This window comes from Ostrea edulis, chromosome 6, assembly GCF_947568905.1.
Source record: "Ostrea edulis chromosome 6, xbOstEdul1.1, whole genome shotgun sequence".
Lineage (NCBI taxonomy): Eukaryota > Metazoa > Mollusca > Bivalvia > Ostreida > Ostreidae > Ostrea > Ostrea edulis.
The window spans coordinates 48273003-48289413 of record NC_079169.1 but is presented as its reverse complement, the minus strand read 5'-3'; the positions used below and the strand labels follow the sequence as shown (position 1 = coordinate 48289413).

The window sequence follows — 16411 nt, the reverse complement described above, 5'->3', positions numbered from 1 at the left end:
TTTACCTCCATCTTTGTTTACACAATAAATATGATGAACTTCTGTCAAGTTGTATATAACCACCCTTTCATTTTTTGTGATACCTTTTAAACACATTAAACGGTAGATTTTGGTCATGATTTTTGATAAAAATATTTTTTTCATTTTTGATGGTAAACATTAAAAATATAACTGATTTAATATTGCAAGAATAAAAGCAATATTATAGCATTAGATATGTGTTATGTAAACAAAGACTCCAGTCTTTTTATGTATACAAACAAATAAGTGAAATATTGATTTTGTAATATAAAGCATCTTTATTTTGCATAGTCACAAATTTTAACTTTCAGATGACATATTCTACCCAAAGAAGGCTTGAAATATGAAAGATATAATAAACTTGGATCGATATCCATTTCTTTTGAAAATTTTGTAAACAATAACATACCGCAATCTTCTCTCTAGAATGAGCTTCTGTGATAATGTATAACCTTGATTTTTATACGTGTGAACCCTCTTAACCGACACATTAGACAGTAGATTTTGATCATTAAAAGTGAAAGAGAAAATTTGGGGGGGGGGGGGGGGGGGAATCGTGAATCGGTCCCTTTAAAAATAAACGCGAGAAACAAAACTTTGGGGGAAATCGTGAATCAGTCCCTTTAAGAAATGATAACGACTACCATATAAATGTATCGTCGACTGACCAGTTTCGGTGACCTTAGTGATAAACCGTGATTTTCTCATTAATCACTTGGATTAGATAAATAAATAATACACCTACCTTTAAAGTAATTAAATTCCTTTACTTTCATCCAAAAATTCCAACTCCATTGGTACGTTAATATATTTTCGTAACAAAAAACATTTCACTTTGTGGTCTTAAAACGGTGACGTCACCTATTTCGGTGACCATTGTTAATAAAGGTTTGCCAAAAGTTTGTAACTGTTAAAACGTATATACAGGAGGACTGTGCAACTAAACGTCAATGAATAAAATAATATAGTGTAGAATTCTAGACTTTTGGTTTACTTTATATTAATTTGAAGGTTTGCTTGAAAAAGCAGTAAGTGAGTGGGCTTATTTTTGGGGTGCTCGTGTTGATTTTTTGCATACTCTTCTTCTAGTTGTTCATTTTCGGGGGGAAATTGAAGACGTACTCTATGCATGTATATGTTTGCAAACATTACGGCAAAATTGATGACGCAATCTACACCCGGAAACGAGAACGCGCACACGTAAACAAAAGGTCACCGATTCTGGTCAGTCACCGAAATAGGACAGTCGACGATATAAGGTAAGTAGTAGAATAGATATTTGTCAATCTCTCTTCATATTGCAGGATGCGCAGGGGAACCTTGTCGACATGGTGGAAGGTGTGATTCTGACGGAGTAGCCGGATACACGTGTGCCTGTGTCGGTGCTTACGGGGGCAACAACTGTGAACTCTTAGGTAAGAGTATCATAAAAACAGTAGGAGAAATGTTATCCACCCACACACACCCCTCTCCCAAACGCGCTAGACTAGAGTGCTGCAAGTTAAGACATCTATTATACATTTATAAGAACGTGTGAGGAACCGAGAGAAAAAAGAACCATTAGATACTTAATATTCCACTTTTTGGACCCCAAAATTAACTTTACAGGTAATTTCATGCTTTTAAAAACATTCGTTATCCTACGGGTCTTAACTTCATTTTCCACTTAAAAGGACTAAACTGTTTTCTATTTGTTAAACAATATGTCACATCTGAACGTCACTTGCTGCAAACATTTTTCAAAATATGATGAAAATGAAAACTAAATTTCTGTTTTAATTGGTAAGTAAAATGAATACAATTTACAGTATGACGTGTACATTTCAATGATTCTTTCAATTGAGGCCAAAACAATGGGGGGATTGATTGATTAAATATTGTTTAACGTCCCTCTCGAGAATATTTCACTCATATGGAGGCGTCACCACTACGGGTGAAGGGCTGCAAAATTTATGCCTATGCTCGGCGCTTATGGCCATTGAGCAAGGAGGTATCTTTATCGTGCCACACCTGCTGTGACACGGGACCTCGGTTTTTGCGGTCTCATCCGAAGGACATCCCCATTTAGTCGCGTCTTGCGCCAAGCAAGGGTACTGAGGACCTATTCTAACCCAGATCGGGGGGGGGGGGGGGGGGGGAGAGGATTTTATATAGATTTACATAAGGAGTATTAATATTTTCAACTCTTGAACACCATTGAAAACTTACAAGTCCCTTAATCTTTTAAGAATTCTATATATGTGCTTATTACACATGTACAACTAAACCAAGCTAAAATTAATATGATTAACCCATGCAACCATTTTTTGTTTCTATCAGGCATCGTTAAAGTTAGATCCCGTCCGAAATTTGAATCTGTTAATGAGGTTATTATGAATTGATTTGTGAAATGTGAATCTGTTAATTAGGTGATTATGAATTTATTTATGAACGTGCAAATGCTAATTTTGAGATATTTATTTTTTGAAGTACTTCGGTATCGATACTGTAAATCCACCACATGCTTCGACATTAGATGAGCTGATGCATGTTTTCGACTTCAGGAACCCTTGGGTTTGCCATTTGCAACAAGTGTTACATGTATTATAACATAGTCAGTGATAAACGAATGCGAACTCATAATTAGAGTTGTCGCAATTCCCAAAACTTATCACTAACCCCAATCAGAGATACACACAGGAACATCAATTACGTTATAGACTCACACACATACACACAGGGATATCAATTACGTTATAGACTCACACATACACATAGGGATATCAATTCTGTTATAGACACACACATACACATAGGGATATCAATTACGTTATAGACTCACACACATACACACAGGGATATCAATTACGTTATAGACTCACACATACACATAGGGATATCAATTACGTTATACTCACACACATACACATAGGGATATCAATTACGTTATAGACTCACACATACACATAGGGATATCAATTACGTTATAGACACACACATACACATAGGGATATCAATTACGTTATAGACACACACATACACACAGGGATATCAATTACGTTATAGACTCACACATACACATAGGGATATCAATTACGTTATAGACACACACATACACATAGGGATATCAATTCTGTTATAGACACACACATACACATAGGGATATCAATTACGTTATAGACTCACACACATACACACAGGGATATCAATTACGTTATAGACTCACATACATAGGGATATCAATTGCGTTATAGACTCACACACATAGACATAGGAACATCAATTATGTTATAGACTCACACAAACACACAGGGACATTAATTACGTTATAGACTCACACATATACATAGGGATATCAATTACGTTATACTCACACACATATACATAGGGATATCAATTACGTTATACTCACACACATAGACATAGGGATATCAATTACGTTATACTCACACACATACACATAGGGATATCAATTACGTTATAGACTCACACACATACACATAGGGATATCAATTACGTTATAGACACACACATACACATAGGGATATCAATTACGTTATAAACTCACACATAGACATAGGGATATCAATTACGTTATAGACTCACATATATACACATAGGGATATCAATTATGTTATAGACTCACACATAGACATAGGAACATCAATTATGTTATAGACTCACACAAACACACAGGGACATTAATTACGTTATAGACTCACACACATAGACATAGGGATATCAATTACGTTATAAACTCACACATACATATAGGGATATCAATTACGTTATAGACTCACACATATACACATAGGGATATCAATTACGTTATAGACTCACACATATACACATAGGGATATCAATTACGTTATAGACTCACACATATACACTTAGGGATATCAATTACGTTATAGACTCACATATATACACATAGGGATATCAATTACGTTATAAACTCACACATACATATAGGGATATCAATTACGTTATAGACTCACACATATACACATAGGGATATCAATTACGTTATAGACTCACACATATACACATAGGGATATCAATTACGTTATAGACTCACACACACACATAGGGATATCAATTACGTTATAGACTCACACACATAGGGATATCAATTACGTTATAGACTCACACACATACACATAGGAACATCAATTATGTTATAGACTCACACAAACACACAGGGACATTAATTACGTTATAGACTCACACACATAGGGATATCAATTACGTTATAGACTCACACACATAGGGATATCAATTACGTTATAGACTCACACACATAGGGATATCAATTACGTTATAGACTCACACACATAGGGATATCAATTACGTTATAGACTCACACACATAAGGATATCAATTACGTTATAGACTCACACACACACACATAGGAACATCAATTATGTTATAGACTCACACAAACACACAGGGACATTAATTACGTTATAGACTCACACACACACACACATAGGAACATCAATTATGTTATAAACTCACACATACACACATAGGAACATCAATTATGTTATAGACTCACACAAACACACAGGGACATTAATTACGTTATAGACTCACACACATAGGGATATCAATTACGTTATAGACTCACACACACACACACATAGGAACATCAATTATGTTATAGACTCACACAAACACACAGGGACATTAATTACGTTATAGACTCACACACATAGGGATATCAATTACGTTATAGACTCACACACATAGGGATATCAATTACGTTATAGACTCACACACATAGGGATATCAATTACGTTATAGACTCACACACATAGGGATATCAATTACGTTATAGACTCATACACATAGGAACATCAATTCCGTTATAGACTCACACACACACACATAGGAACATCAATTATGTTATACACTCACACAAACACACAGGGACATTAATTACGTTATACACTCACACATATACAATCGTATTTTGAATTTTTCATTCTGCATGGACACTGTCAAAGTAACGTCAACTCAAACAATTGTAAAATCTCAACGGTATGCAGTTGCCATGGAGCTTAACATCCCAATGTAGATATTTATAGACACTTTAAAAATATCAATACAACGCAAAGTAAAATAATATCAATACACGTATAGTAATCACTTTGTTCATCCGTCTGTCCTCCGTCAAAACTTTCTATGGCACGCATAACTTTAAAAATGCCTGAGAACATTTTCATATTTTATATACATGTATAATACTTGGATTAGACAGAGCAAGTTTTCAGATGTATCGCGGGGCCCATTTTGACTAATGGTGTTTATAGCTTTTTAAATTACTTTTACAGTCAATTTTACCACGTGCACGTTTGAAAACGGAATCTGTTCTTTTCTATCTCAATCGAAAGACGATGATGCAGACTGGAGCGTTGGAATGGTATGTTGTTTACAACTAAATGTGGTCCTTTTACAAACAAAATTAACCAAGATTTTAGAGCCCTCTATATTAGACACTCAGAAGTTGATAACAAAGTAACTTTTTCTTCTGATTATTGATTTTACCGTTAATATTGTTATCATTATTCTATTTATGAATTCCTCTTTTCGTCAGTCTACGCCAAGTGCTAACACAGGTCCACAGACACCGCTGGATGGCAATTTTGCTTATACAGAATCCACATTTAAAAGCCGAGGAACTACCTATATATTAAGCACTGGTGGAACTCAGTTAGGTATCGTAATTCGTGTTGACAATTCAGTCTGGTTATCAACAAGAACCCCATGGGTCACATCGCTCATTTTCCAGAGTAAAACGATAGATCCCAATTAAAGCTCTGCTTTGACCCGGGAGGGGTGTTATTATAGTTAGGAGCAAGTCATACTACATGAGGATAATACTATCATAGTGCATTTATATATTAGTAAAGTTGTCCTCTGGATTCAGTGGATATTGGGAATAGATTTTTCACAGCATTTTTCTGTGAATGTCTATGTGATTCTTGCTCTTGCCCCCAGAGTTCACTGTTCAGGATCAATTTCAAGCATCAAGGTCTGTCTTATACAGTTTGATCTATGCAGGGTTTTTGATAACCTGTCACTATTTTTAAAATTTCTGAATCAAATCCTTTTGGAAAACACGACTTTCCGTGTCGATAATTCGGAATCTCCTTTACGCAAGAATACTGTGGTAAGTTTGGTTAAATTGACTCGGTGGTTGTTGAGCAGAAAATGCAAAAGTGAAAAATTAATATCAGACAAAAAGACAGAGAGAAGGCGGAGATAACTTGATAGCAACTCATACAATATGAACGTATACCTCACTAAATCTGATCATTTTATGAAGATAGCAATGATTTCATCTTCACACTTCTGCCATTTAGAAATGATCTTTCAGCTAACCAAAACTGGTGTTTGTCCTTTGATTACTGTATGTATGGATGGAACATGGGGGTCCTTGCCGTGAGATCCGGGTCCTCCGGAGGAGCAGTATTGTACCGTTGGTATACGTTTGGTGAAAAGGGTTCACAGTGGCAATCCCAGAGAGTCTCTATTGCAGCTGCTCCAAGACTGGTGGTAACTAGTATTTATTGCAGCAACTGCTTTCTCGATTATATATGTTCATTGTGGTTTCCATTATGTTCTCTGAATTACCTAACTATAATATTTTCTGTTTCATATTGTGTTAATGTCGTGACTAAAAGGGATATTTTTTCTAAATTGTAGATTGAGTTTTTGGCAATCAGAGGATGGGGATATCGAAGTGATATTGCCATAGATAACGTGTCACTGACTCCTGGATCATGTTCCTGACAAACGGAACTACTCAACATTGATGCACTTCCGGTGACATGTTGAAAGATAACAGATATAACCAACAGTTTTCTTGTCTTAAAACTAGTACAATCGTCAAAGTGCCAGCAACTGAACAGCATCACGACCAAACAACTTGCCGATTTCATGCATACAAAACTTTTTAAAATTCTTTATTGCTGTTATTGTTGCATCTAAAAAGATTCTCTATGATTTTTTGGATATATTGTTATTATGAAAACACAACAGTTAAACTTTAGATCATGGTATAAGTAATTTGAAAAGTAATTCAAAAGTATTATGAAATGGAATTGTTAATGTGTTCATATTTGGTTTTCTATTATTTGATTTAGCAAAAACGTTCTAGAATTTAGTAAATATCTTCGTTTTGTTTTCTTCTGGATTTTACATGACCTTCGCCTAAAAATACATATGTACATATTGTACATGCATGTACATGTACGTCATTGTCGTTTAAGAAATTATGATATCAAATACCCCGGGCTATTCTTAGGACTGATGAATATCGACTGCATATAACATGTTACGAAGTACCCGTAACACTCAATTTCTTTTGTTGCATTTTTGTTTTCGTTGCGAGCAAGATGAGATATTCGGTAACGTAATACAATACACGCCTTTCCTGGCGTTCATTCATTTGAGAACGGACAACCTAATTCTACTCTTCTATTTAGGTTTTGTTCAAACTTTGATATTTGATAGAGCAAATGAATGAAAGTAGTTGATCAATATAAAACAAATTCTGCTTTTAAGTATTTGTAGAACGTATGGAGCATGTCAAAAGTTGATAAAAATCTACTCCAGTTTACTGTAAACAAAGTTTTCACATAGTCGCTCAACGTTTTAGATATATATACTTAAATAAGAAAAATTGTCTTCCTGTAAACATAATATTTACAAGGTATATCACGTCGCCATCTTGGTTTTCTTTACCAGCACCATCCTTGCAATTTTTGGCGAAAAGTTTGGCGATTTAATATGATAATTAGACTCCTTTCGTCTAGCAGCAAATCTGTCAAGGTCTTACCTCTCACATAGTCATGGTGAACTGGAAATAAAGTCCATTTATCGGCTATTATCAACCGTTAAATGTCGTCTACTGCTTCCCAAATGCGAAAAATCTGTATAAGGTGAAAACTCTATGAGTATAATTCACAAGTTTTCGAACTACCATGTTTTGGGATAGGCCGAGCAAAACTTGTTTCTAATAAACCTTTGATAGTATATCACTGATATATGGCACAAAAGTAGCTGTTCAAACTCAACATAAATACCTATACTTTAGATTACAAAATATTATTAATATTTCTAGTTTGAATCGACATTTCTAGTTACGGGGGATATGAAAACGATCATGGAAGATTGCTGAAGTGAACGCCGATATATAAAACCCTCTTCATGATTTGATTGTTGTTAATCAAATCGCCCACAATGTGAGCCAAAATTTGAAACGGGTAGGTTGCAATCCAAGTTTGTATCTTTTTTGCCCTAGATGGAGGAGGGTTGAAGACTCCAAAATGGTCATTTTTGTTAAAAATACGGATTGAGTGGGTAAAACTACAGTAACCACGCCTCTAGATCCACAGAAGCCGTATGGGGGCGAACATCACCGTTTGTATGTTAGAATTTTACTGTACATAAGTTTATATATCTAGAAATTCAATTATCAAGAGTATCATTTTTTATGGGTACAGCTGCATGTAGTCACACAAGTTTTTAATATTGTCTATGATTTCTCGGATCTACATTCCTGGTGCACTACGTGGTATGTTTGATGAGTCTTGATAGAAATATTTACGATACACGTACATGTACTTGGCAGTAACATTGCAGCGATAGGAAACGGCGTGTCTTTCGTCATCGAAGCACTCGCTTGTGCGTTGCCATATTTGGTGGTCTGAGTATGTACTCCAATGGCGTATCTTTTAAGGGTTTATAATCTGGACTTTTGGAGCACGAATAACGAGCACAATTTGGAACATGTTCAGAAAAGTTTTATAACCAATCTCCAGAAAAGGTGTAACACAGTCTTTGTTGGTAATTTCGGTATATACGTGATTTCGATACAAAATGGAATAATCACACAACTTATCTCATTTATATGTAATGCTTTAACAAAAGGAAGCAAACAGAGAATACGAACAACAACAAAAACACCTGGAATTTTCCAAGAATGAATGCACTTATTAGTTAGTTGTTGGCTCTCTATAGACATTGAAGCTCACAGTCTCCAACAATCGATAACATTAAAGTCCGCGTTCTTGTTAGTCTATAGACATTAATACACATGGTTTCCAATATTTTATAGACATCAAAACACACCGTCCCCAATACTGTATAGACATTAAAACACACCGTCTCCAATATTTTATACATATAAAAACACACGGTCTCCAATATTTTATAAACGCACGGTCTCCAATACTTTATAGACATTAAAACACACTGTCTTCAATATTCTATAGACATTGAAACATTCGGTCTCCAACACACAGTTTTGGAGTGTTTCATGTATTTCGTAATGAGTGATCGATGTACAACATGGAAAAAATGTCTGATCCAATCGGAAATAAAACGTCAAAACATACTTAAAGTTTGTTGTTTCAGTTTAAATGAGATTGTTATTGTTTTGACGAAATTCTTTGAAAATGACATCGTCACTGATACATGTATCAGAAAATACGGCCACTGTAACTTGAAACATGAAACTAGAAATATATATTTCAACTAGCTGGAAATACAGTACACGACACGAGTTTTATACACCCCACCGTGGAAAGACCACGGTGGAAAATCCACGGAGATACACCGTGTCCTCCGTGTTCCACGGTGTGTGTTATTTGCGAATACACACAGCTGCTAAGAGCTTTGTTCTGGCCACGGGCGCCTTGCGGGAGATGTGAAAATGTGCCGCAGGCCAAATAATCAAGATAAGGGTGGAATTTTAAGAAAAGAAAAAATGTCAATATTTTCCCCCCTGATATTTATATTGTTTTTCAACATATTGAGCCGATTCCAACGATACCAAACACTATATATTATGTTTTTAAGAAAACCTGGTTTTGACTTTTTTTCTTTTAGCCTTCTTTCTTCATTAAAATATTCTTAAATTCTATGTTTAAATAATGCGTACTTGCAGTCAATTCCTGTTTTGAATGCGAATTAGTATATTCAGTAAATGAAAAACATACATGTACAACATGTGATAGGGATATTTAATTAATTACCGATGTGCTCTCTCTCTCTCTCTCTCTCTCTCTCTCTCTCTCTCTCTCTCTCTCTCTCTCTCTGTGACAAATGCGCTGTTTAACATAATTACCTGCATCATATTGTGTTGATATGTATCTTGACAAATATAACTTGATCCAATATAGAAATTAGAGCATTGTCGATGATTAACAAATTGGAATTAATTTATTACGTAATTAATAGAAGCAAAAATACAAACCATCGACTGATTTATTTTTAAAATCCCGAGTTAATTACATTTGACCGAGACTTATGTTCGATGTACTTTGATAGAGGTTTTCATAAAAAAAATGTTCATCGGGAGTGTTTGGATAATGCAATGATTTTTGTATAAAAAGTATATACCATGCAAATTCCTAGGGTCTTTCTCACAGTATAACTAAATTACGGTTAGCTAGTTTGGGTTTTGACTTCTCATAAAAAGTGTGAAATATATTGGGTCGGCGCGATATCAGATCTAGTCTAAGATCACGGGTATCTTACGCCGACCCAATATATTTCACACGCAAGAAGCTAAGCACTTCTGTTGATTTCAAATACACGGATTAGCTGACCCCCATTGTTCTACTGAGGCGAAAACCCCTTCGAATTTGCATGGAATGTACGAGTTATGCACAGGTCATTGTTATAGTCATACATCATAGTACCGCTAATCCGACAAATATTTTTTTTTATTTTGAATAAGTTATTGAATGACGAAGTATGACCAAACTGCAGATTGAACTTTAAAGAGCCCCGTGCTAACATTACTTATATTTTTCAATGTATCAGAAGGAGTATGTTGTCGGTTAAGTTGTATAAATTTCTTGACAAGCAATAAAATAACAACAAAAATGGTGCTTAAATTTTCCGATTACGAAAACCTTTCAAGTTTTCAAAGTACACCCTCTCCGATTCTACGTGCTTGTAATCAATATTTAAGGATGTAAATCCTCGGTGTCAAATGCAACTAGTTCATGAAAAAAAACACTAATATAAATATAAACAGAAATGACTTAACGATTATTTGCTTTTATTCATATACGCTATCGATTATTAAAATCTTTAATTTAATCTTTAGATGCATTAGATAATGAAAGCAAGAGAGAGAGAGAGAGAGAGCATTGGTAATCATTGATTATAATATTCATGAATGTATGCAGATACGGGAAGTTTAATACGTTCAGTATAAATCTTGAAAGTACAATTTCTTTCTGATTAATTATCCATCCCCTTTCATTCTGATATTTTTTTTATTTCCCATTTTGTTTTCTTTACATGTTAAATTTTTCGGCTGGTCCGGGTTAGGACTAATGAATGAGTCCCCCCCCCCCCCCCCTTCTAAAACGATGTTACGTGCTTAGCTGTCTATCTCCCTCTCTGTCAAAAATAAAATAAATACATGCTATATATACTGCAACATCATTTGATTTACTGGATAATTCTTCATAATACATGTTAATGCAAGCGGACTATCTAGGCTTCTTTTTTTTTCATCTTCGTTAGCCGAGATTATTCGTGCACGAAGGCACAGTTGACTCAAAACCCATTGCTAGCGGAGATTAGATGAATTTTACCCCCGTATTATGTTATAACTGACCAAAACCTAGTACGTTTGTTTTACAACTTTCATTCAGAAGATTCAGAAGTTATTGAGTTACTGAATAAACGAGAAAACGTCTTCATTTTTATTTCAATCGTTGTCAACTCCTTTGTGATATTTCAAGACTACATGTACTCAATTCAATTTATTGGATCTCATCACCATTATGCAATGGTATACAAAAATATAAAGACAAAAAGCTGTTATATATACATTTAGTAAATAATACATGCGTGTAATAAAGTATTTATCAAGTTAGAAAAAAAAAACTTTAAAAAACGTGTTATTATTAATGTGAAGTATGGGCATTCTAATGAAATTTTCTTAATGAAAGTACGGAATTTTCTAAAGGTTTGTTTAAAAGTAAAGATAGTTTTAATATTTATTTGTTTATGTGATAAAAATTTGATTCTTTGCTCACATTGCTTCACAGTTGAGTACATAATGAAATTCATATCCAATGTAAACATGTACATGTATATAGCTGACCTTAATCACATATTCCTAATTACAATGAAAACTTTACGTAAAAATAAACTATTGCTTATGGTACACATTTCTTTGAACTGCTGTTTATCAAATTGAAATTACTGGCATGTGATTGTCGTTGTTCATGACCCTTCTTTTATTTGGTGAAATTGTGCTGCACGTGCCGTGAAACAATGTACCGACGAGTGGTAGGAATAACACAGGTGTTTATATACAGGATGTCGAGAATTTGGGCGTTTCATAAAAAGGTGTGAACGTCTGCAGGGAAGTCTACATACGGATATGAACCGAAAACACCAACGTATCATTAAACAACAATTACAAGAAATGAATGATTTATAGCTAATTTCTAAATAAGTAATGGGGTGTGGGCATGTATGCTGGCCAAGCGAAAAGGTTTTTTGGGTGAATCATTTCGGAAATTATTTCTTTGTTTTATCACACGGAGGTACACGGTGGCATCGACGGAGGTACAGGTGACATCCACGGAGATGCGCGGTGGCATCCACGGAGATCCTCCGTGGACTTCAATGTCTAGCTCGCGCGGAAAAATAGGACTTCAAAGGTGCCGACAATTTTAAAGGTCCACCGTGTTTGGGGCAAATTTGTTCCACCGCGTTGCGTGGAACACGCATAAAACTCGTGTCGTGTACTGTACCTTTAACATTTACACAATTCATTTTGTAAATAAAACCACGTAAAAATGAATGTTAGAGATACCCCTCACAGGGTTTATTTGTGAGTTATAAATTGTAATACAATGAAATGTGAAGATAACGAACAGTGATCAATCTCATAACTCCTATTAGCAAAACAAAATAGATAGTTGTTCAAACACGGACCCCTGGACACACCAGAGGTGGGATCAGGTGCCTAGGAGGAGTAAGCATACCCTGTCGACCGGTCACACCCACCGTGAGCCCTATATCCTATTCAGGTAAACGGAGTTATCCACATTCAAAATCAGTGTGCCAAGAACAGCTTAACAATCGGTATGAAACACGTCAGACAGCATTTGACCCAATGATAGGTTGTTTTGACGAACTAGATCGTTATAACGACCATAGAATATGCGAAATGCTGACTTCAATCGAGAATGTTGAAACCCCTGTACCATCGACTTGTTTGTCAGTAGCTTACCTCGATTTAAAAACTGACTATACGCAGAACAAGCTCTTGCATATCGAATCAGTTGAGATATATAAACACCATATGCAAGTGATAATGGAATATTGTTACATAAATATGGGAAGTTGACGATGGAGAAGCTGAAATTATTCCGTTTGTCATACAGTTGAGTTGTCAGTTTGCCGTTAATGTCTACTTTCAATAAAATATCTAAGTATGAAGCAGAAATGGACGACTCTGTGGTGTCCTTTATTTTGAGCTCATAGGGATATATCAAATCGACATATGAATGAAAGTTATTATTGTTAATAGACAAAACGTCATCGATATATCGAAATGTCGAATTGAAGGCCACAGCGAGATATTTTTTCTCCTCACGTAGAAGTTTTTGAATAAATTCTGCTTCATATGAATATAGAAACAGGTCAGCTAACAAAGGAGCACAATTCGTGCCCATGAGAATTCCAACAGACTGTTGGAAGACCTGATCACCAAAGACCACGAAGATATTGTCAATGAGGAACTCTAGCATATTGTTTATTTCAACTTCAGAGTACTTCTGTGTGGAATCAGAGTGGTGTTTAACAAAGTACGTTTTTGAATGACTGATCACTAGATATGAATATTTCCGTTTTCCATTTGTGTTGAAGAAGCAACTGTCTATGATGTCAAAAAGTCTAGTCTTTAATTTATCGTGAGGAATGTTCGTGTATAGTGTTGAAAAGTCATAGGTTTTAATGTTACTAATTTAGGAAAAATTCTTGCGATTTCAAGTTTACTAAAAGTTCTTTAGAATTTTTTAGAATCCACATTTGATTAACACCACATCTGGCATATGTAGTCGCACAGTGAGTTTGAAGTTTCTCCTTCGCAGCTGTTCATATTTTCGTGAGGAGCAAAGATAGGGGCTTGGTAGAGCACTTACTGGATCCAGCAATGTATCTTTGTTTGTAAGGGTTTTTATGTAGTTTAGGAATCCAGTATAGGTACGGTAACTCATATTCATTTGACTCATTGACTGGGATATTAAATGTGTCTAAAATTGAAGCATGGTTTTGAAGAACTTCATCTTTTGAAAGGGCAGTTGGAGTACAAGTACGATTACCAAAAGTGAAATTAATGCCAAATTCGTTGAAAATACAGTTGTAATAATGAGCCTTACAAACAAAGACAATGTTGTTACTAGCTTTGTCAGCTGGAACCAAAACATATTCTTCATGTAACCTATCTAATTCTTTTATCACTCCTGGTTTACTAAACACAGAAGGATAGATGGTACGTACCTTTGTTTTCATATGTCATATCCGGGATTTTAATATTCCTCTTATGCTTTTAACCCATTTTGACAATGTATCAAGTTCTTCTTTTTCATATTTAGCCCATCGTCTGGCATAATCTTCCACAGAATTCATAATAGAGATATAAAGTTTTGTCGCCAATTAAAAGACCGAAGTTCTCTGTATTTAGGACCTTTTAGAATAAATGATTTGAGGTCCGCATTTTCAACCATATCAACATTACCAGTAATGACATGTCCAGCTGGACTATAGTTGACAGGAGATGAAGAACACGTTGGTGGATTACGTATAAGATGGTCTATATCTAGGCACTGCAAAGTTTGTTTATAATTAAAAAGTTTGGATGCAATAGTAGAAGTATAGCTGTAGGAAATACAGGGTGTAGACTTGAACTTGAAATAAGTTGGAATACACGACTGAACCCTTTTATGACGAAGAATGTTGCTTATGTTGACGGCATCTATTCCTTTGTTTGTAAATTGGAGCTTAAGGAACTGGCGGCATAATTTGGAAGGAATATCATCCATGACCAGTGCTGGTTTAAAGAGCCTGTGATGGGCAACATCCATAATCATAGAGTTCAGTCTATATCCAGGTGTTGAAAAATCCAAGTATAGACTACCCATAGCTACATGTACTTCAAATAACGTGTACAAAACTCTCAATGGAACAGAGTAAAGTTTTGTACGAATATGATGTGGACCTAATTGTCTGTTGACGTAAGGCAAAAGCACAGGCAATTGCATCGCTTGGGGGTCGAATTTACTCTTTATATAGTAAATTCGACCTCCAAGCGATGCAATTGCCTGTGGGCAAAAGTGAATCAAACGTGACATCATTTATACTTGGTCTTTTATATGAACGATGTCCAGGACTGCGTTTCCGTCTTTGGTTATTGGGAAAGAGTCCCATCACATTCACGTTATTTCCTTGTGGAATATAAATCTTATGTATCCACCACCACCCCCCCCCCCCTCCCCCCCTTTGTAGAATGCAATTATTTTATACAGAACCAATAATTTATCCAAAATATGTTATTTCCCCATTTCATTTGTGTAACCTAAGAACAAAAACTGATAAATATTTCAAATACATGTGCCACATTTAAAGAAAGGCAGAAGACGCCCCATGCACCGTTACGTTTGATCTCGTCATTAATTAAGCACACTTAATGTAGTACTAATGACCATCGATATCGCTACTTTTGAATACTCAAATATTTCCAAAATGTATCAAAGGCTTGTATAAATTCAACAAAAGCCACGTGATATGTTCAACCTATTGTTGATTAAAGTTTGCGAAAATATCCGTGAAAGTAGTACATCATCCAAGGTGGAATATCTAGTTCGACTTTCTTTAAAACGACATACATCTTCTGCATACTTTTCTTAATTTAGTGTAGATCTTTACGCGCAGGCGATATTTTTCAGGCCCTACCGGACGCCAATCGACACAATATCGATCACATCAATAATGATATTGAGTGAAGTTTCATGCAAAGGAAAAACAGTTGAAATTGTCGCACGAATAAGTTCAATTAATACATTTTCAATTTCTCAAGAGCAATAAAATTTCTTCAACAATAATTGGGCCATTTTGTAGTTCATCATCAGTATTAAAGTTATCCTTCAAATTTTTCAACTACTAAAGGTATTAACGATCCCCAAGATTCCTGTAAAAACTGCGTAACCGTTCAGGTATTGTCACGGATTGTTGCACACGCACTGAGAAAGCCAAGCGTGTATGATAATATCAAAACATGTACGTCAAGGGAAAACAGCGAAAACAAATTTTTAAAAAAACTCTACTTGTCATATAATCAATAAGTTTAACTAATTGAAATGAG

The 16411-nt window shown here is 35.2% G+C and overlaps 1 protein-coding gene across 1 annotated transcript in view; it reads left to right on the top strand.

The window, feature by feature from the left end:
• The window catches only part of LOC125647216 (MAM and LDL-receptor class A domain-containing protein 1-like), a 35744-nt gene extending 28663 nt beyond the window's left edge, over positions 1-7081 (top strand). Inside the window, exons 25-29 of the mRNA XM_048873910.2 lie at positions 1326-1436; positions 5337-5425; positions 5600-5720; positions 6383-6561; positions 6712-7081. Of these exons, the coding sequence (XP_048729867.2) occupies positions 1326-1436; positions 5337-5425; positions 5600-5720; positions 6383-6561; positions 6712-6798 (587 nt within the window). The 3' untranslated portion in view covers positions 6799-7081. The remainder of the gene's footprint in view (positions 1-1325; positions 1437-5336; positions 5426-5599; positions 5721-6382; positions 6562-6711) is intronic.
• Positions 7082-16411: the final 9330 nt, after the last annotated feature.